The sequence below is a fragment of the Athene cunicularia genome (assembly GCF_003259725.1).
Source record: "Athene cunicularia isolate RWA chromosome 3 unlocalized genomic scaffold, athCun1 chr3_part1, whole genome shotgun sequence".
Classification (NCBI taxonomy): Eukaryota; Metazoa; Chordata; class Aves; order Strigiformes; family Strigidae; genus Athene; species Athene cunicularia.
The window spans coordinates 58,305,333-58,328,164 of record NW_020799097.1 but is presented as its reverse complement, the minus strand read 5'-3'; the positions used below and the strand labels follow the sequence as shown (position 1 = coordinate 58,328,164).

The 22,832-nt window shown below is 38.1% G+C and overlaps 1 protein-coding gene and 1 long non-coding RNA gene across 2 annotated transcripts in view; one reads left to right on the top strand and one right to left on the bottom strand.

Moving 5' to 3' along the window:
• The window catches only part of CENPW (centromere protein W), an 8,515-nt gene extending 7,697 nt beyond the window's left edge, over nucleotides 1-818 (bottom strand). The window contains exons 1-2 of the mRNA XM_026844531.1: nucleotides 744-818; nucleotides 294-533 (exon numbers count right to left, since the gene is read on the bottom strand). Of these exons, the coding sequence (XP_026700332.1) occupies nucleotides 294-533; nucleotides 744-818 (315 nt within the window). The remainder of the gene's footprint in view (nucleotides 1-293; nucleotides 534-743) is intronic.
• Nucleotides 819-861: 43 nt separating this feature from the next.
• Nucleotides 862-20,895, top strand: LOC113478898. Its single transcript, XR_003398155.1, has 4 exons — nucleotides 862-878; nucleotides 1,191-1,270; nucleotides 15,843-15,904; nucleotides 20,807-20,895. It is a non-coding gene; the product is annotated as an uncharacterized LOC113478898 (long non-coding RNA).
• The last annotated feature ends 1,937 nt before the right edge of the window (nucleotides 20,896-22,832 follow it).

Below are 22,832 nucleotides of genomic sequence, written 5' to 3'. Positions count from 1 at the left end.
CCCTCGGCCGCCGCCGCAGGCTGCCGCGTCCCTGCTGCAGAGATTACCGGCTCAAAAGTAGTCGCGCCGCGGCAGTTGGGTGTGCGGGGCGAGCCGAGCTCCCCGGGCCGGTGCGGGACACGTGAACGCCTGCCAGGCGGCCCCCGCGACGGGCCGTCCCCCCGCAAGGCGCCCCGTGTCAAACCGCTGCCCTTGTAGGCAGACTGAAGCTGGTTTAGCTCTGGCTAACCTCCACCCAGGCCTTCTTTAATCGAGAAGGAAAACGGACGTGGCAGTTCCCTGGCTGCCCTTACCTGGCCTTCGAGCTGGGCCGCTGCCGTGTGCAGGGTTTCCCAAAACGGAGGGAACGTGGCACCCGTCAGGGCACGGTGTTGCCTGACAAACCTCAGGCTGAGACCTGTGGATTTTACACTGGCAATTGTCACCCGAGCGCGATAGAATTTATTTGCTGCAGAAGTGTAGAGAGTTCTACAGCACTTGTTCTCTCCTTCCTTGCCTTGTGTGACCCTGCTGGATGTGTGACACCAAATGGCCTAGTCTGTGTGGACTGCAGGACCGGGAGCCTAATTAGCACCGTAAACCTATGCTAAAATGAGCCTAGAGTGATAGTTATGTTCCACATATAAATCCGGATACAATACTGCATTAGCACAACTATGGCACTGACTTAATTGTACACAGAAACACTTTTGAAATCGGCCACCACTTTAAAGTGTCATCCTTCCTCTAGCATCTGTCCCTACAGTTCTCTTCAGGCTGACAGATGCTGCTGACTGAAGTACAGGTTTCCCCACAGAGGGGCCCCTGTAGCTTGGCATTCTCAGTGTATTTGGACTGTGTGTACTTAGTTGGAGAAGGGGTCAGGATTTCATACTGAGGTATGGAGTTTTTCAGCATATTTATTAGTTTTTTGTTTTCTTTGGCCTATGGGATGTTTGCAAATCTAAAAGTTAAATCAATAAGATAAATATGTTGTCTTAATATAATCAAAATTATCCACGCCCAGATATGAATCAGTTTTATTGAAGTATGTTCTTAAATCTGTATGATTTGGTATTTTAGTTAATTTTGCAATATGCACAAAATGTAGTCCAAATAGAAGTATGATATCTGACAGCAGGAGAGAATTTAAGATTTGCCAGTTTTTCATACTCTGTCAGGTATTTGAAAATCATGCTTTGTTCTTTCAGCTTTGACTGTCCCTTGCCATTAATCATCAACAGCGATGCAGATCTTAAAATCAGGGCCTTAAAATTTTTTCTGTGAGTGGGTAAGCACACTAAAACACAGGATTTTTTTGATAATAATCACAGTTAATGGCTCAGCAGCACTGCTAGAAGTAAACATTTGTTTTTTCAGTTAACGGCTATGACTCAGGAGCTACATAGGGTCATATTCGGTAATGTTCATAATATACACATAGAAACTTGCATTGGGATCAACAACAATTCAGCATGTCAACAGATTCAAATCTACAGCTGGGAGAAATCAGTAGCTCCAACGGACCTTGCTTGAGCTGAGAATTGGGCCTTAGTTTCACACTGTCTATGGGAAACTGGTATGGGCAAACAATTTTAAAACTGTATGAGTTACAAAAGTACTTCCACTATAGGTCTAAAACTATTAGAATACTTCACACAAATTTGAAACTGTGCAGTGATCTACATAAAACGACAGATACTGAGACTCTAGAAATTGTATCTTTAGTCATGTGCTTGCTATATAGACAATGAATAATAAAATCTATTATCAAGTCTAATACTATTAGACTTCTGTTGGTTTTGATAGTTTTATATCTCTAGTGGACTACTCTTTGGTTTTAGCCACAGAAAATAATTATAAAGTGCTGTCTTAAATCTAGCTATTTACCAGATTTCCTTTTTTCTCATGTTTTGAAAAATTTATTACATTAGTTACTTCAAGCAATGGGTAACAGAGGTCCGATGTAAAAATGTTAAATTATAGGTTCTGATTTACTGAACAAACATGAACTTCAGTAGTTAAAATTTCCCCTTGAATATATATTTTAATCGCTTTATCAGTAAATATTTCTGTAAATAGTATTTTTAATAGTTTAATTTTAATACAGGAATATTGTAGAACAAGAAACAATTATACTGCTGTACATTATGCATTGCAATGGACAAAAATGATGTTAACTAAATTATTAAATTTCATAAAAATCACAGCTGTTATAATGATTTCATTTGTATTAGCACATGGATTAATGATTACATTACAGGGAATCACAGAAAACTGCAAAATCAGAAACATAATGTGAGTTTGAACATGACTGTTTTCTGTCTTTCTGATAGAATCCGTAATGTTCTGTATATAATGCTATTATGGAATACCATTTAAATTGCTAAAAGAATGCTGCAAAATGAATTGAGAATGAATTCTTGAAAGCTGAAATTGTTAATTTTGCCATGCTCATGCGACTTTATAAAAAAAGCGATTCTGTGCCTTATAGGCAGTTTTTCGTGTTTTGCCTGTTCAAAAGCTGCAGCAGTTTTGCATCCATTTTCTGCAAGCAGTTACCTTATTTTCAAACAGTATTTCAAGAATTTTATATTTTTCACTTTTTAACTATTGCAGGTTTTAAGCATTCAGTAGTTCATTTTGTGAACTGGATATGTTTTGTGACTTCAGCTGCAGCACAGCATCTTCCCAGTGTTCCAGCAATACTGAACTGTGTTTTACAACTAAATACATTGCCTGGTACCGATAATAAAAGCCAGGAAAATTCAGCAATTAAAATGTCACCATCCAGGTCTGCCTTCACGAAAACAAACAACCTTTGCAGTGGTTTTGAGCAAAGGCAATTTCAGTGACATTGTTTTGTCACTTTTGTTTCCGAATTATGTGGGTTTCTTGAAACAGTTCCATACATTTCAGTGACTAAAAAGAGGCCAAGCTTGGGGCCATCACTGCTGAACTGCAAACCAGTAAACATTTTGTTCTCCATTTCTGTAAGGAAAGAGATTAATTTAAAGACTAATTTTATCCACTCCTCTAATACACTGTAAATTGAAACAAGGGTAATATTGGGGAATTAATTTGAAAAGCAGTATATCCTTTCTGACCTGAAACTTCTATAAGCCCATCTTAACTTGTTAAATTGGCTCTCCCAGCCTGTCCTTTGTAACTATGAATTATTTTGTTTCTGGATTTTTGACATTATCTTCAGTCAGACTCTTCATCAGCTCTTCATCAATTCATAATTTTATAGTTAACCTTCCCAAAGAACGCTGAAGAATTCCACTTTAAATGTGTGATATCTTGAAATTAATAATCACATTTTATAGATTCTTTTTAAACCAAAGGTCCCTCGGTTTCTTCTCTAGTAGGTAGAGACTGTTAAATACTCACTGGTGCTAATCCAGGTTCCGTGGTTGATGAAAGACTTTGAAACTTATCCTGGATATGAATGTCAAGCCTAAAGTCTTTTGATGTTTTCGTCAGTGATGAAAAGATACCTCTAAAACAGAACATAACAATTCAGCAAAAGTAAACTCTTCTATAATGTAGCTGATAGGCTTGATCATAGCGTTTGGAGTACATAGACTGACTCTCCTGTTACATATGTATATTCTTTCTGTTGTACGTGGGATAATTCAGGTGTGGTTGAATACTTTTGTAGAGAAACTGGAAACAAGAGAATACAAAGGAGCAAATTGTATGTTTTCCTATCCTCCATGGAACAAATCTCTTGCTCGGAAAAGGAGGTGGAAATGGCAGTACTAACAAGAAACTTTTCCCCTGTGGCTGTCACTATCAATATAATGGCAATAATTTAATTGCAGTAGTAAATATTAGGAACTGAAAGATGTGTTTGATATTCACCTTTTATTTTAATGAAGAAATAAGTCTCTAGGATCAATTATTTAAACAGTTTGGTTGTTTGGTTTTTTTTCAATTTAGTCCTATTTCTATCTATTTTCAGGCCTAGTGTTGAACAGTGGAAAATAAGAAAGGCAAAATGCCATAAAGTATATTGGAAATTCAGACTGTTTGCTGATTTTACGTTTTACAATTTAAGCTTCACTTTTATTGTTCAGGACATTCTGTATATCAGCTCTCTGAATATCAGGCTGTGAAGAACCTGCCTAAAGTCAGTTGACTTCCACAAGCCAGATACCCTCTGCCTGTTGTAACTGCTGGACCTGCATTCATAAAAAAGGAAAGGCATATAAATCACAGATTGTCACTCTTATCTTCAGAGATATTCCTCATGCACTGGACATGCCATCAACTAAAAGTGTATCAACTTCACCACTTTTGAAGTAATTTAATGCAGTATCACATTTATATATATATATATATATCTATATATATATCTATCAAATACTTTATTTAATTCTGTAAAATAAAATTATTTATTTTAGGTGTTTCCAGTTAATTACATAAAGATTAATAAATAACACACAAAAAAAATCTCAAATATTCACTTTGTCTTTGTTCATGTAGCTTTTCTCATTACTTTTTTAGATTTTTACATTATTTGCATTTTGCTCTTGGATCTACTATACCTATTTAATGCTAATTTTATTTCCTCCCCCAGATTTCAGAAGGAAATGTTATCCTCTGCAGATGTCATGCTTTCCATGACTACATAGAAGCCAGAAGGATCTTCCAGCTCTTCTACTCTGATCAGTTAATCCAGACTTGCAAAAGACCACCTTCTTTGACAAACTTCTGCAAACCTAAACAATATTCTGAAAAATACCTGTTGTTTGCCTTTTAAAAAATATACTTGCTGCAAATGTATTATAGAGAAGGAAGGGGAGCACAAAACTTAATGTCATTTCCTGAGATCTTACTTTACTGAAAAACGCGTCTAATTAGCATAACATGTTTAATAGTAATGGACATCAATAGAGAGCTCAGAGATTAACAGATGGATACATATTACTCAACTGCCAACTTTTAAACTTTATTTGTTAGGAAGAGTAGATCAGAGGTGTTGACCACAAGAAAGCCTGAGCCTAATTTTCTTTGCTTTGTTTTTCACATGAAAGGTAGCAACGCCTTTTGGCCCCGCTAGAAGTCACATTAGCTTTCTCTTCCCACAAGGACCGTGTTTTTTCCCCATTGACTTTTCCTTCAGTCGGAAAGAAACCCCTAGAAGTCTGATATGCAACAGTATTTCTCCTACCTCTTCACTGATTTTTTTCAAGTTATGTCAGCTCTGAAGTGCTGAATGATGTACTACAGAATAGCTTGCTTAGCTAGACATCTTTCTACCAGTTTTCTCACCATGGCCGCAGAGGAAAATGGGTGATCCCAATTTGAGATATCAACTCCTACAGCAGAAAAATTAGCCTGTTCCTGTTGTTTCTGATTGTCACTAATCCACAGCTCTCCTACAATAGTGGAGGAAGTGGTCATGAGGCCACTGTAAATGAAATATGTCCAGTTCTTCCCTGGTACTGCCTGGTAATGCCCTGTGAATGTACTAAAACAAAGGGACGCACATGCATAGCTATTAATGTTAAAGTCAATTAGGACAACTGACCACATGTATGTCTCAGGCCAAAACCAAAAATGCAGTTAATTTTTTTTTTTTTTAATAATAAACAGTAGCTGATAACCAGTGGGATGCCTGCCTGCCAGCTGACGTGCCCTGATGCACCATATGATGGATTATAGCAAACTGAATTCAAAGAGAACCAATATAGTGGCAGACTGGTTAAGTTTCAGATGAGTTAAATCAATTGCTGACTACTTAAATCTCACTTCATGTGACAGAAGCCAAGCCATAACATTATTGTTATGTGTGAACATAGTAGAAAAAAGAAGAATGACATCTATAGTGGAACAAGAATTTAATATTGACTTTCAGGTGCATGAAATACACCTATAATGCAATAGGAGTGGTCTTTAGTACACAAAGTTGGTATGTGTTCTGGAGTCAAGAAGACAGGAGAGGGGAAAAGAAAGTATATTCTATTTATTTCTTTTACCATCATAGCTAATATGGAAGTTAAAAAAGAACATTTCAGATAAAATATGAGTAATTCAGAATAGGCTATAATCAGAATATATTTTTTTCGATGCAGATTTTCAGAAGTGAAGAGGTTTTGTTAACTGCTATAAGGAAAATACAGTCACCTGACAATGAGGTAATATAATTTATGCCAAACAGTTTACCACAAATAGTTCCTCAGTGATCCACCTTCTTTAGCAAGCAGACATAAAATCATTGGTCTTCTAAATTATGTTAAGAAATTAATCTAATAAAAACTATGCAGAATGGAATGCATAGAGTATAGCTAAAAGTGACTGGAAATTTTAATGTTACTTCTGTACTAGTAAAGAATAAACACTCTGGAGAATGACAGTATTGCTCTTTAGTTTCTGTCATTGCAGAAGCGCTTGCATTCCTTTTGAGTACACAGAAATCTTCCTAAATATGTCATGCTTTTTTCAAATTTGCAAACACCTTTTTTAAACCACAGTAATACGTGAATTATAAAACCATTGAAACTATTCCAGATTATATTGAGAATCAGCAGCTTTCTGAAGGTACCTAAATGAAAAAGATAAATTTTTTAAAATTGTAGCATAGACAAAGGAAAAATATTTCTTTGGAGAATATGTGAAGTATAGGAATTACTCACTCCTTTTTGGCTAGTTAACTGCAAATTTTATTCTTAGGAATGTAGATTTGGAGGTTTTTTTAGTATGTTGCTGTATAGTGTATAGAAAGAGGCTTCAAACATTAATTATCCATTGACCTAAAAATTCTTTTATTAGTTTAGAAGTATTTTGCCTTCTGGGGATGATAACATTTGCAATTTCAAATGTGATGAAATGGAAGTGGTAGTTTACAGAGTGAAAGATACTGTGTATACTTCTTTGAATGTAAAACAACACCAGTAAGTATTGCTTAAATAAATTAACTTTGACCACAGTTTTGTAAATAAACAACTGCTGATAAAATCTTTTTCTTTTCCTACAGAACAAACACACTTTCTTCAAACAGTGCTTGACACAAAGAAAAATAGCGAGGGTGTAACGCTTCAGGTTAATAAAACTAAAAGATAGCAGCTGTAGCTGTGGCCTTGCAGAGAGGCAAGATGCTGCTCTCTGCTGTAAGAAACTGCATTGGAGCCTTAACATAAGAATAACCATGTCGTCTGTGGAAAAGAAAAACAATATCAAGTTTTCTTCATCTACCCTAGACTACTGTGTAAGCCTGATGTAAAAATAGAAATCTATGTGGAAGGAGAGTATGTAGTAGAACTGGTTTAATAAATGGAGGTGCCATACTGTTTTTCTAGACACAATCAGCCTACCTACCTGAGCTTACATAGTGTAACTTAAGAACCACAAAGCTAAGAAAAAGGCGTATTTTAAACTGAAAGCCACACCTCTTGCATCAGCATAAATACAATTATAACTAAATTAACCTCACAAAAACACAGAGGGAATCATAACACAAATGTAAGATTTTTTTTAAAGAACATGCTACAGTGTTAGCTGACACTTGGGAGACAGAAATCAGCTCTAAGGTCTCTCACCTTTATCCCAGGTCTTGCACATAGGTATTGTATATTAGGACTACCTAGCCTGAATATTAGCAAAGATTAAGCTTGCTTTTTCAGTGTACAGTGATGTTTTTCATAGTAAATGAGGTTTTTAAGTACCTTCACCTGGGTATGGGCTGTGACTCCTTAATATCAACAGTGATGAGCCGTTTTCCAGATGTGTTGTGGAACAGTTCCCTTGGAGCAGGTCAGTAGCCTCAGACTGTTGCTAGTTACCATCCTGACTGATGGCTCTTTGCCTCTATACAAACCAGTTATTCAATGCTGCCATTAAGCAATGCAGAGGAAAACATGAAATTGCTGTTCAGAGGCAGCTCTTTGCCTAAAAAGGTGGCAGGTGTGTGCTTTTTCAGTTTTTTCGGGTTGAGGGTTTTTTTTGAATGGTAATACAGTGATATTGAATGCTGCCCTGACTTGAAGAATGAATAAAAATATGCTTAAGCTTGACATCAGGATCTTTTTTTCCCCAGCATCTTTTTCAAACTGGTATAAAGATATTTGCTGATTTGAAAGACATGTTTGTATCTCTCTGGAATTCTTCCCACTTTTATCTGATGATGTAGTGATATTGCTAGGTCTACTCGTACATGCAAAGTGTCCTGGAAGAGAACCATCAGGAGAAAGGGGAAAAAAAAAAAAAAAAAGCATGTGCAAGATTATGGAAAGCCAGACCTAGACACAGTTCTTTTGTCAAGGGTTCTAGTGTAAATGTGATTTGGTTGAAGGCACATACTCGTTGGTATGCTCAGCTGTTTTGTAGTGCTATAAGTAAGCGAAACAGCTGTAAACCTAGCTTAACTCTCCAATTAAGCTGAATTTATGACATCTTTACAATACCAGTGCAGAACAAAGCAGCTGGAGACGAGTTATTCTGATCCTAACAATCCCTTTTTAGGCTTTATTTGGCATTCTTTAGTCAGGCAAAAGTTTGCCAGTTTGTCTAAGATTAAATTTAGAGGCCTCTGAGAGGCCTCTGAAGATTAAACAAAATTATACCATAGAACACATGTTCATAAACGCAAAGACTTTAAATGTTTCTTTGTAACATTATATTTTGAGCAGATTAATCCAATTTGGGTGCCTTGTGAACTCAGAACTCTTACTGATTTCAATAATTACCAGGATTGCACTTTAATTAGGTTTGCCTATTACATTTTTTTTTTTTACAAAGAAGTAAATTGATTTTTATTTCCAAAATAAATTTAACAATTGCCTTCTGCCACAATTCTTACACTTGTGAATTCTATGTGTGCATGACAAATCTTCATTTGCCTTCAGCTGTGAGGGTCCTGAAATATGGTCCTGAAATACGTATGTTTGTATAAAGAAGCCATAGGCATCAGTATCTTGATGTACAGTTCACAGCCTTTCTGCTTTTCTTTGTGATTCCCAGAACAGAGGACAACTTGATTTACTTATCAATTTATTTTTTTTTTTTTCCTTTATTTGTAAGTCAGTTGCCTTTAGTAGACCCAAACAGCAGAATCTGGTTGTTCATTCAGAATAAGACTCTCCTTTTTGATCTCATAGGCTAGATCTTACCTATGAGTATAATGTTAGGCCTAGTCACAGAGTATTCAAGGAAAAGACCTTGAAGATTATCCAGTCCAACCATTGACCTAACACTGACAGTTCCCAACTACAGCATATCCCTAGTCTTGGGTCTGAGAGCAAGAGGTTATACCTCAGGTACCTATGGCTAAATTCTCCTGTTCTAAATATAAGGTGATCTAGTCAGTCTCCACTTTTGGGGACAAACCCTGCCATGCACCATCCTCTGGGCTGTGTCCAGGAGTTGGCTGGGAGAGTGCTTGTTGTCTGAGGCCAGAGCTGTGCCTGCTAGTCTCATGCTATGAACAGAGCAGTTACTACTATTGCATGTCAGACTTTGTGCCTGTCCCTTCTCTGTTTTAGTATACTGTAACTGTAGCTATGGAATAATGCAGTAAAAATTGCAGAATGTTTGTCAATGGGGCTGAAAGCATCCTAAACAAGAAGTTGCATGTCAAAATTAGAAAAGCTCAATGTTCACACTCAAAAAGGAGGCTGGTCCATATCAGGAATGTTTCTGGGTTTTATTTTGTGCTCCAACTAGCCAGGAACAGGGTCCAGAACATGGATCTCAGCTGCTTGTGCTTTTTCTTTCTAGTCCTCAATCATGCTCTGCTACAGCAACAGTATTTCAACAGGCAGAATGGCAAGTAAATGTCTCTGATTGTCCATAGCCTGGTGGCTGGGGCATGCTTCTGGGAGGTGGGGAATGCAGTCTTCTCCCAAAATTTAAGGAGGAAATGGACTGAAGCTCCCATTGTTCCAGGACAAATGTACTCACCACAAAGGTATCATATAGAAGAGTGTAGAAAGTACCATTTGGCAATTGAGGATACAGAGTCTGGTCCACAGGCCCTGCCCTGCACTTCAGCCATTGTAAACAATTATTTTTGTTCATGCATTGCTTTGCATTGGTTTTGTTTAGACAGTATCAACTGTGGAACTAAATTGTTCTCAGTTTTTAAGCAGAGCTCAGAATCATGCTGTTTGCCTCTCAGAGTTGCTTGATGTCAGGAGGCAAGCACAGGATAAGAAATTTATTAAATCTTCCATGAATTTGTTTTATTTGAAAATTTTACTTTACCTCACTCCAATGGGAAACAATAGCAGAGTAGCACAGCAACAAAATTAAACTTGCAAGTAAATGGCTATGGGTATGAACATAAATTCATGGGAGAACGTGTTGTATGTATTTGTATAGCTGTACATGTGAAAGATCTAAATTCTTCTAGCAGCAGTGTCTGGATCCAGAGCTTTGATTTAGATTGTGTTCCTCTGGGGACACTGATCCATATGTATATAAAACTGAATTTATCAATTAACTGGGAACTTCTGCATTCTGAGCCCATGAATACCTACTCATATCAAAGTATGAGATTGAGTTTGGAAGTTCTGAATTTGGGAAGATTTGATTGTAGATTTCCAGTTCTAGCATTTCTCTGATACATGAGTGTGGAGTATTACACATAGAAAATCACTGTCTGAACCTATCAGGCATATGAATTGCTATATGCATGACTGGATGATTAATGTAGATTTATACAGCATTACCTATATTCTGGCATATCATACATCAATGGAACCAAATAAATGCATTAATATCACAAGTACTGTTTTTTCATTATCAGCACTGATTTGTCTGTCACCTGCTAAGGTCAACAAATCTTTGTACACATGAACAGAAAATCCTCTCCTTATGGCACCTCCTGAAAGCCATTGCTCTAAGCAGATAGAACATATAGATCCTTTTCCAAATCTAAATAAAATGTTAATATTTTAATACGTTTTTCAATACATGAAGAGCATCATGTGATCCCAAATATTCCTCAAATCTTTAAAGTTTAATAAGAATCTGAAAATTAGTTCTCACCCTATACAAAATACAATGAGGATACTAAGGATACTAAGTGCTGGTGGCTAACCTTTCCACTCCCTGGTTAATTCTTCCTCCCATCAGGAAATACATGAATAGATTTTGTCAGGTGGTTTCCAATCACTTGCAATAGTTTTTCCTCTTAGATGCAAACAAAGATACAAATATAGCTTAAGACATAAAATGCCTGTGAGATCTAATTTGTGTCTCAGAGACTTGGACCTTTTCAGGTCATACAGTTCTATAAAGCAATATGGTCAGAAGTTAGTGAGATATAAGTTTAATACACATTCATGTATTGCATTTCTTGTTAATAAAGTTCATGTTTGAAATGCAACCAGTCGTTCTTGTTACTCAAATAAAAGCTACAGTCTGCAAAAGAATCAGAATCTTTTCTGAATTCTGGAGGATTAGATGCAACCTCAGCATCTATTATCTTTGTAAATCAATATCTTCACTATGTAATATGTTAAATAAAGACAGCTTGTCTTTTACAAGATGTCTTCTCCCACTGACTGCCAAATGAAGCACAACAGAAATGCTTAAAAAAGAATCCTCAATAGCTGCATGAGTAGTTGTCCACTTACTCCAGAGATCAGTAAAATATCTGGCAAGGAAAACATGGACTGAGCACTAGCACTCATTCACATGTCAAAGCCAAAATAGAAAACATAGTTCACAGTGGAGTGCAAGGACAAGAGTGCTGGAGAGGCATTCTTGCAAATACGTGCTACAAAACTGTACCACTCTCTACCTTCTCTGTTGCTTTCATGTGCAGCTCAAGTCCATTTTGGTAAAACAGTGTGCTCAAATGCAACTCAGGAATGTGTATGTCTTCTGTGAGCAGATGCAGAGCCAAACACCAACCCCTGTATCAGTACTTGGACATATTGCACAGCTGGAAGAGCAATTGCAGCTATTAAGAAAAAGCATGTGTTTTTCCTATCAGGTTATCTAAAAGTTTGATTTGTAGTGCTAAAGTGTGTTTTAAACATGATTTCGACCACATTAAACTTTGCAAACTAAAGACAGTGTAAATTTAATGGTGGTGGTTAAGCTCTCTGAGGTCTTAACTGAATGACATATATTAGCAGTCAAAAATAGGTGCTTAGTTCAAAATCGAGTTGTGTAAAGTTCTGTAAATTTAAGTCACTGCCTGACATGTGCGTGCCCATGTGCTCAAAAGAAGCGGTGTGGAGAGCCAAAAAATATAAGTCTTCTATTACCTACCTAAAAAGGTGGCAGAAGTGCATACTGCACTGTCAAAATCTTTAGAGACAGTCTGAGGTGCAGAGAGTTGATCATGGGCAGGAGACAAAAAGTGGAAAGGAGAAGGACAAAAGGAGAATTTCCCACACCCTCAAGGCAGCAATAACACCTTAACTCTCCTCGTATTCCCCCTAACTGCAGGTTCAGCTGAAAAAATGTTGGAGTATATAAAAGGAACAACACCCCATGGGCAGGAACCTGTAAATCTTTGCAGTCTCCGAGGCATGAGCTCCATGGGCTTGGCATTCATTGCACTTGACAGTTTGTCAGGGCTGCCTTGAGGTGTGTGCGGCACTGCTTGAGCAGGCGTAGGAGGATATTCAGATTTTAAGGAAACAGGATTTCAAAAAGAGACCTTCAACATTCACATACTTAAAATCTATTTTCTAAGATTGAGGTGGATTAATTCTGATCTAAGATTATATTTTTTTAAAAATTACCAGAATGGTTCTTAATTCCTCCTGAAATAAGCAAAATAGAAGGCGCTTCAATCCTTTTGTAAGATCTAAGCCCTTTTTTTTTCCCTACACACATACATTGATGGCTTTCACACTTATCAGACCTTTACAAACAAGTATCTAGACATCACAAAACTACAATCAAGTTGATACAGAAATCATGATCCTCACTTTGCAGACTCTAAGATATTAAGACCCAAGTGTTACCCTAAATCTGAACACCTGCAGACATACTTAATAACAAACGTTGTATAAGAGTTAATCAAGATTGAAAACTTTGAAGTACTACTTAAGGTCTGTGGAGACAGATGTCCAAGTCTGATAACACTGTTTAAGTTCATGTTTAGTTTCCAGATATTTAAACCATGCATAGTAATATTTATTTATGTGAATATGCTTACAGACACTTTAAATTTGTTAAATTTTTAGAAATTGTTTCCATGAGACAAGATTACCTTTTTCAGTAGATTTACCTTTTGCAGCTTCTAGAAGAGGAGTTACTTCTGGATAACAAGTTTCCATTTAATAATGCATGAATTTTCCTCTTATGGAGCTAGATAGTTTTTCCATCACTTGTACTTCAGTATTTCTGAAACCAGGTGTTAATTTTCAGGGGGATAGGAGGTTTTCAAGCAGCTGCCAGGACTAATATAGCAGCCAGCAGTAAACGCTGAATAAGCTTAGGTACAAAATCTATACCATCTGGTTTCAGGAGTCCCCAGCCAAAAAATGTGAGGCCAGTTCCTTTCATGTCCAGAAATCTTCCCGTTCATTGGGAATTGTGAAATGGATCTTACCTTTGCATTACCTTTTAATTCACAACTCAGAGGAAGGTTCAAATAATGGTCTTAAGAAAACATTGCATAACTGTAAAATGGGAAACTAAGTTATGTGCTCAGGTTTCATAATAAGACAGATGAACATGACTTGACAAGCTGAGATCAAAGTCGTTGCTCAGCCTCACAGTAGTCCAGTTTTTCAAGCTGCTGTTTCTCAAAGTCAATGATAGCTACTAGTGCTCAACACAGAAACAAAGTCCCTCAGAGGAATGGTCTCCCTAGACCAGTAAGTCAGTAAGGAGATACAAAACGAAGCCCTTCAGGTCTGATTTAAGACCAGGGAAGTAAGGAATGAGGTCTGTCTTGGCTGCCAGTGCGGAGATACTTCTGGTCCCTTAGGTGTCTGAGGGGATTGACTATGCCCTACATAAAAAATTGCTGTACTGAAAATTTTGATAAAAGAGTAACTTAAGAGTGACTTTGTTCATAGATGTGAGTATGAAGGCATAGATATAGCTTGGGCCACTCTAGAGAAACCCAAGTAGATCCAAGCAAGAGAACTTCTGCTGAAGAAGTGTGGAAAATAAGTGTTTTCTGCAATTTTTATAGTCCAAATCATTTCACCCTCTCTCTCAGGCAGTCATTTACAGCTATACATAATCCACAAGGTCACTTTCTTATCAAAGCCCTGAAGTTACCCAGCTATCATCCCATTCAAAGAGTCATTAATATCTCTTAGCTTTTTATGTCTGCGTTATATATAAAAATGGCATATAATAAGAAACCATGCAGGCTGGTTTTTCTTTTACTATCATCACTGCTTTCAACACACTGATTAAATCATTGCTTTAAATGGATGATTAAGCCCTTTTGGGAAGGGACTGCCATGTTACTGTATTTGGCTAGAACAGAGTATAATGATTCCCCAGTCCATAGGCACTATCACAATGCAGATAAACCAGCAATGATAGTGCTGCTGCATTCCTGTAACCAAGCATTTGTCTACACAGCTGAATAGCAAGATTTCTCTGAGATCCATACAACGTTAGAATAGCTCTATTTTCTGATCTAGTAGCAGGTTTACCTGGAGACACTTTTAAAGATGGGCAGGTGAATGCAGATCACACTAAACTGAGTCAGAAAAAATATAATTTTAAAATAAGCCTGATGTTTTCTCTCAGCAACAATATCCAGAAGACTTAATGTTCTGAGGATTCATTCTGACTCCTTCATGGCTAGTAGTCAAAGTATTTTTTTGTACCTATGTGTAGTAGTAGTAAAGTGATGATCTATCTAATCATATACACTGCAATAGTGTTTGATCATAGATTCCAGTTAGAGGGCATTCTGAATTAACATTTTCACATAATCAGACTCTTTTATAATGCACTGCAAATAATCATTTCATTAAAGGCAGTGGTTTTGCTGTGTTCATGCCCTGGAACAATAGGGCTAGTATAAATCCCAAGATAGCACTCAATGTACTTTAAGGGAGAAGTTTAGTCACCTTAAAAAAATTTAAAAGGCTGTGGTCCAAATTTCCACTTATCTCTGAATGTATGATAAATTGTTGATCTACAGATAGAGTCTTCTGTATTGCATCCATGAAGCATCTGTAAGCGATAACTTAGGCAATTGTAATGCACTGATGTTTTTCAAAATGGCAACAAAACACACATCAAAATACTGACCAGTCACTGGCTAACTGACCATTATATTCCAGAGCAGTGTCTCCTCACTCCTGAAGCTGTAGGCTCCACATATAAAAGTAGGACTAGTCCACAGACTGCAAAACCACTTAAAGAACAGACATGCCACAAAGTTCAACCAGATCCAACAGGCTTTCCTGTTACTAACTTTCATCTCTTTCATTATTTAATATATTTATTAAGATCTTCCTATTTGACTATTTCTGATATTATAAAAGGTTAAGGGACTAAATAGTACCAAAACCCATGGATCTTTATTTCACATTATCTGGTCTAGTTCCCAAAATTCGCAAATCATTTTTAATGCCAGAGAGAAAATATTTCAGTGAAAGCAAGTACATTCACAGCCTTTATCCAAGAAGAAGAAGCAGCAGAAATTTTATCACTCACTCTTCTTCAGTGTTAACAGCCAGAGGGAATACACTCTGGAAATCAATTTTCTTTTACTGGAACTTGATGTGGGTAGTTGCTTGATGTGTTCAGCTTCTGTAATGGCCCAGATTCAACAAGACACTTAAAAGTGTGGCTGACTTTATTCATGTGGGTATTTAGGTATGTGCTTAAGTACCTTGCTGAATTGGGGCTTATGTTAGGTTGTAAGAATTCACTAGGTCAAGCATACAGGCTAAAAATTTCTCTGTTTTTCCTAGTTACACCACAGATAAGTCCAGTCACACAATATGTTTGGAAGTGCCTGCAGTGAATTTATCAGGTGATGTTACCCAAGGCAATGGAGAATACCTTCTTTTTCTTTTGGAGAAACGTATTATTTTGTGTCCTCACTACAGATCCTGCTGACTGCTGAGAGGATCTACATGGGCCAAACTTCAAACATACAGGATAATAGAGTAACAGTTAAATATTTATGTTGCTGTAGTATCCAGAAGTTAAAACCACTCTTATGCCCTATTGTATTAGGTGCCATAGAGAAGCATGAAGTCCCTTATCCAAGTAATTTACATTCTTAAGAAACATTGCATGTCAGGGCTAAGTACTTGGACAGCCATACAATTGCCACAATGAAACACCAAGACAATCAAAAAGCAGATAATTTAGGAAGGAAAAATTAAGTGCATGACTGCTTTTTTCCCCTTTATACTCTGGCTATTAGCCCAGACATTAGCCTATCTAACCCACAAGTGAATAAATTGTTTAGGAAACAGTGATTCCAAGCATTGAGGGAGTATCACTGAGCAAAATGTTTCTGTTTTCTTGGAAGAGAAGATGTGATTAAGATTGTGCTCTAGTCTGCTCATCATGCCTCTGTAACTGACTTCTAACTCCATGGCACATTTTAGACATGAAGATATGAAATCCCTGTGTGTTGTTCAAGATTGCATGGCAGAAGAGAAGAGGACCCTTGCAGCTGCTGTTGCAGGCCCCATTAGCAAGGCATAGGGTCTGACTGGGAAAACTGGTGCTTTGCTCAAGCTTTTCCTTCTCTACCACTGTGTATGTTTTCTCTTCATAAACTGCAGTATCCCACTCTGCACTTTACTATCCTCACAAAAATACTTATAAAACCTTGAATTAATCATGTCTCTATATAAAAGACTGCTACAGCTCAACCAAGAAGATATACACATCTAATCAATCTATGCATATAGAGGAGCCAGTCAGTGCATGCATGGCTGTAACGGAGCCTGAGCACATGGGAAAGAAAGAATAGGAGATTTGAGACGGAGCTGCAATTCCCAAGGAGAGTAAGACAGAACCTGGGACACAATTCCTTGTGAAACCAAGTTTCACCAGTTCCACTGCTCACTTACTGCATAATTATTTTCCTTGACTAACTTGCATGGAGCTGTAATCGACAGAAGTGTTTCTCAGTGTCTTGATTTTGCCTCAACATCAAGTCTGCAATCATTTGTTTTTTTCCAGGGCAAACTATTGTGGGACTGATCGTTTCTAAGTAATTCAGCAAGGTTGAACGTTGGTCTTCTGAGTTGTGGTGTCTTTTTCTTTTTCGGGAACCAGCGCCCCACAATCATAATATGCTGATGTTAACTTTGTGAACTGAAATGTTACTCTTCCAATTTTCATTCAGACTTTCTATAAAATTTGTCAGTTCATATTATAAAGTTTGTTCATGTCTTGGTGGGTTGAAAATTATATGCTGTTTGCAAAAAGCCACAGATATATTGTCATGGGTTTTAACAGTGGTTAAGTATTGGTAACGTCTACAAAAAGAATTAGTGGAGACTATTTGAGAAGTTTCTTTTTTAGTGTAAATTGGATACAGTGCTGAAAAAGGGGAAATCATCATTAGGTTAGCAAAATTCCTGCCTTACATCTTACCCATCTTCACTGTGTTTTATTTTACTAATGATATCTGTATGTGTTTTGAACTCTAAGACTGTGAACATCTCTTGAGGGGCAGGAACACACAGCAGTGAAATGACAGAACAGAAAAAGAATGAAGCTGAAAATTAGGCCAGAAGATTGAAATCAGGACAGTTTTAAATCATCCTTTGCTATTTTATTCATCTTGGTTGTCTGATAAACTACCAAGCAGGACAAAGTTCAGGAGACTTGATATACTGCATGTTAAGTCTTTGTTGTTATAAGGTGAACTCCCTTACTCCAGTTTGCTCTCTTAGTCTCCCACACTTGTTATTTTAATACAGAGGAAAGTTCAACTCCCCCTGCTTAACTCCAGTACCTCTTAATGAGGGAACTGTAACACTATCCAGTCGTCTCACCACATGGCAATCAGAATTTCATTGCTTTGCACAGCTTGACTTATGTCAAAATGGATGGTTAAAATTCACCCAAGTCCTGGAAACCCCCCGTTGAGTTAAACAGATCACATCATAGCTACAGGAGGATTTTTTGTTTGTTTGTTTTGTTTTTTTAATGGTCAAAGGGCAAGAAGTATTAATTGCAAAAGATCTTTCACATACCTATTTCTTAGGATGTTGGCACCAACAAGATGATTTACATATCATACCATTAAAGAGACAAAATCAATAGAGCTTCACATGGCAATAAAAAGAAACACCATTTATAAAAAATACAGTCTGATCATACAAAATGCATCCTTTAGCCTACTGAGGTTAAGGAAATCACTTAGATCATCCTTATAGATCTTTGACAGTGGGGCTTTACATTTACAAATGAGCAAATATCAGAACAGAAGGCTCAAGGACAGTAAATATGAGTCAAAGGAGGTAATGTCATTTATGGGCAGCAGCACTTGAACCACCAGCACTTGAACCACTATTTCTGAAACCTTCTTGAATGCTCACATGTACATGATACGGTTATTGCAATTTCTGCAAGAGAAACAACGCAAGCAAACATGTGCAGGCACTTGGATTATGCTTGCTGTAGCTCAAGCTGTACCTTCCAAGAGTTTTAGACATGCTCTTTTTTTACTAGTATGTTGCTTCAAACCAGACACAAGAGAATGCTCTATTAATCTGTGAAATTATTGTACTGCATTACAGGAAGCCTCCAAGTTTATAGAAATAGGAACATCTTTGTGGTATAGGGATAAAAGATTCTTATTACCCCCGTTTACAACTAAGTTCAGAGGATATCATAAACAATTTCCTCTGAAGTGATAATGCTGTGGATATTTTTCTGTGTAAGTAGAGTCAGCGCAAGGAGATGACCTTTAACGGTGGTGGCTCTACATCCATGAAAGATTAATTATCCAGAGAAACCATAAATTGCTTATAAACAACAGAACTGAAAAAAATTAGATTTTTAAATGGTAGCTCATTTGAAGATCATTTAAAGGTACACAGAATGACTTAGTAAACCAGTCGTCTTTATTCTGGAAAAGAGACCACTGAAGGTAAATATGAAGAGTTTACAGAATCATAAGGGGCATAGAGGTGAATAGGGATCAGCTGCTCACTATTTTCTCCAGTGCAACACCAGGAAGGTGTCAAATAAGATGTGAATTCTGATGCAAACAAATGTGAGAGTGTGGTTCCTCATGCAATATAGGCAGCAGTGGATGTTGTACACAAATGGGTTTGAGGTGACACTAGACCAGTTCATGGAAGAAAAATCCATTGCAAGTTACTAAATACGTAGAAACTCCATTTGATTCAGGAAATCTCTCGTCTGGTGATAGTATAACACTGGAAGTCCTCAGGGCATGCTCATATTTACTTGTTTTTCCCTAGGCATATGCTGACCGTTGTTTGAACTGGATTTCCCCTTACAAACACTCAGTGTACATGTATGCCAGAGCCCCTCTCTCACTGCAAGTCAGGGACCTTATGGAACCACTTTGTGCAATACTAATCAACATCCCTATGCCAGCTCCACATTCACCCTGAATACAGCATAGTCTGCATTCATTCTCTGCTTTAGTATTTGTCAGCAGTTCTTTCAGCTGAAAAATCTAAGCACAGACTGGGTCCGGTTCACGCTGGGGTATGGACAGGGTGACCATCATCCATCCCAGTTCTGTTTTTCTTGGTACGTGTCTCTCTCCAAGTCTCGCATGAAGCAGGCCTCATACCTTCTGAGAGGAGTGAAGATTGTCATAGTTATTAGCATGACCAATGGTGTCTGTGCACAAGGGAGGAAGAGGTTGTACTTGTAGCACAGTGCACATTGCTGTTGTACCACAAGAACAGGACCTATCCTTCCAAATGGCCAAGACTTAAACAATGCAGAAACAGGCCAATCCACCACATTTGGTCAGGAGGCACTCTTTGGTGTGAATATCACCAGCAATATCAATGTAGCCTATAAATAAAAAGAAAAATGTAGCAGTGCAGTCCCAGCACCTCAGAGTTCAAAACTCAACATTTAGGCAGGGAAGATGGAATAATTGCACAGCAGATACTTGAGGTGTGTCCAATCAGTGCCACCCAAATAGCCAGTGTTTTGATCCTTTACCTCAAATGCAAGATCTTCCATATCATTACCATAGTTAAATATGGTAAAGAAGAGAAACACAGCACTTATGCAATCCATCTGAGAAAACTTGGACTTCTGGGTGTTTTTAGGGTGTAAGAATTGTGAATCACTCTCAGGGGAATCTAGCAGCATGTAGAAAGTATCAATTACTTGTTATGTGCAAGTATTCAAAGCTTGATTAAAGTTATTTGTTAGTCTTGGGGTATGTTCTGTACTATACAGATTTATGACTCACAAAGCCAAGTGGTCTTAAGCCAGGTCCAGTTGTGCTTTGAAAGGCAATATGATGTAAAATAAGAAAGTTTAGCATATACATGCTGTGCTGAATTTTCCAAGTGCAGTGCAAAATATTGGCAAACCTGTTTTTAGCATGGGAGAGCCATGTTGCAAGTATCTTATATCCAGCTATCTCCAAGGGCAAGGCTATATTGCTTCTCAGGGCCCTGGGTGCACTCTCTTTCGCCCCTTCCTCTTTGCTAGGGCCTGGCTGCCTACTCTTAGGGCCAGCTTTTGAGACAACTATACGGCCTTGAGCCAGAGAGCCATGGAGAAGGAGCTGTGAGAAGCAAGTTTCTACCCTTCTTTCCTTGAGAGCTGCTTTTAAGCTCAGACTTTCACCCTTGATTTCTTCCTGAGTGACATTTGCAGCTGTGCCTGAGGCTGACCATTGCCAACTGGCTCAACTTCCCAGCTTGACCATGAACCTGCCTCCTCGTTATGGATGTTTCAGGTGATCTGGACTCTTGAGTGGTCTTGGTTGCTGTCACTGGATCTCACTATTCCATGGGGCACAGCCTGGAGAACCATCCTGTGGCTGACCACAGCACAAGCTTTGCAGTTCCCACGGAGAGGCAGCCAATCTGCAAGGGTGGCCCCAGGCAATCTTGGAGACCGTCCCAACAGGTGGCATCCCACAGCCTTGATCTCACCACCTGGTTTGCCCAGAAGGGCCATCCATGAGCCGCCTGGGAGGCAGCTGTGTCAGGGAGCATGCTATGAGCATGGTTTTGTGTCAAAGGTTGTATAGACATAGGCAAAGTGATTTACAAAGCTAAGCAAAGAGAGAGCTAAGTCTGTTCAAATATCAGATACCATAATTCATCCTGATTAGTCTGGGATGATTCAACAGCTGTAACCATTTAGGCTACAATTCAGAAAGGCAAATACTTTAATCTAATGTTAGCAGGGGATTGCCAAGGAAAGGGAGGAACTGAAAAGAAAATATATCAAAATTTCAAACTTCATCCTGGAAACAGAATTCCAAAACTTCATTAAAATACTTATGCTGAATGTATCAAAATATAACTCAGTTATACCAAAAAAATTTGCTTCCAATTTGTTGAGAAAAATCGAGAGCATCCAAGATGAGTGCAATGTAGACAAAACTTAGGTCCAAGAAAAGTGATGAGGAAAGCTATTACCCAGCAGTGCCTTATCATTAAGGCATCTAAAATTTAGTGGGCACCTCTATTATGCCTTTTCATGGTCTTAAAGCTCCCTAAGTGCCTGCACATCCACAGTAGGGCCTCAGATATAAGGCACGTTCTTGCTTATGCTCTACCATGATCCAGAGATAAGGGTGTCCATCTACAGCTGCAGTCCATTACAGCCTGCTTCCAACACACATAGAGCTCTGAGGTCAACATGTAGCACAGCATGGCCACCTACTCCCAGAAACCTGGCCAGTGCTGGCAGCAGCCTTTTCCCTAGAGATCCTGCCAAAGGACAGAAAAGAGCACAAGATTAATGTGGCCTGGAAGAGTCTGTCTGACCGCAGGTGAGGTAGAAGACATGGGCATGATTTTTACCAGAAAGGGGGAAGATGTGTCAGCCCCACTACTTCCATGTGAGCTTTCTGTTAAAAGGACCAGAAGAAGCTGCATCTCCTCTAACAAGTCACATTGCTGGTAGAACATGAAGCCTCATCTCCATTGACTGAGCATTTTCCAAGAACTAATTTCTGCCAGTGCAGTTCCTCACACCCTGTGATAGTTTGGCGTTATGCAGAACTGCCCCTCCAGTGAGAGGAAGGGAAGAAGACCTGGGGTCTATGAAGACTGAACCTGGTCATGTAGCATGCTGTGACTGTACTAGTGTTTTCCTCCAGTGTGTGCAGACTTTGAAGAAATGTTCATTATTCACCATTTAACTATCAGTGTAATGCAGCTGAGTCACTGAAATTATATTAGAGTTGACTTAAGCCTTCAATGTATTGTGCCTTTTTGAACTACTTACTAATCACTGTAAAAAAAAAAAAAAAAAAAGTGGTCAGGTAGTGTCTTTCTCCTCCTTCAATTCACAAGATTAATTAATCGCCTTTAGTAAAGACTAAAAGGAGAGGCTTATGTAGCTCCAGGTTCTGATTTCTGGCTGTGATGGAGACTTTTCCCGGAGCAGCAAAGACTGTGCTGTTTCAGTATGAGTAGGGAGATTTAAATAATGGTGTATCTTAATTTCTTGAGGTTATTACAGAGCTAATAATACCCAGACAGTATAAAAATACAGCTGATATAAAGAATCAGATTGTACTTTGAGAGTATATTCAAGAAAAGTAATTCATTTAGCACCAACCCAAGTTAGTGATGTATGGTACTGCACAAACTCAGATAGGCTGTTCTGGAACTTTTCTGGCTCAAACTGAGCTGGGTTTGATGTCTTTGTATGAGTTTCATAGTTAATGCACAACCTGAAATACACTTTTGGATAATCAAAATCTGACTTCATTTATCATATACTGGGGGGGGGGGGGGGGGGGG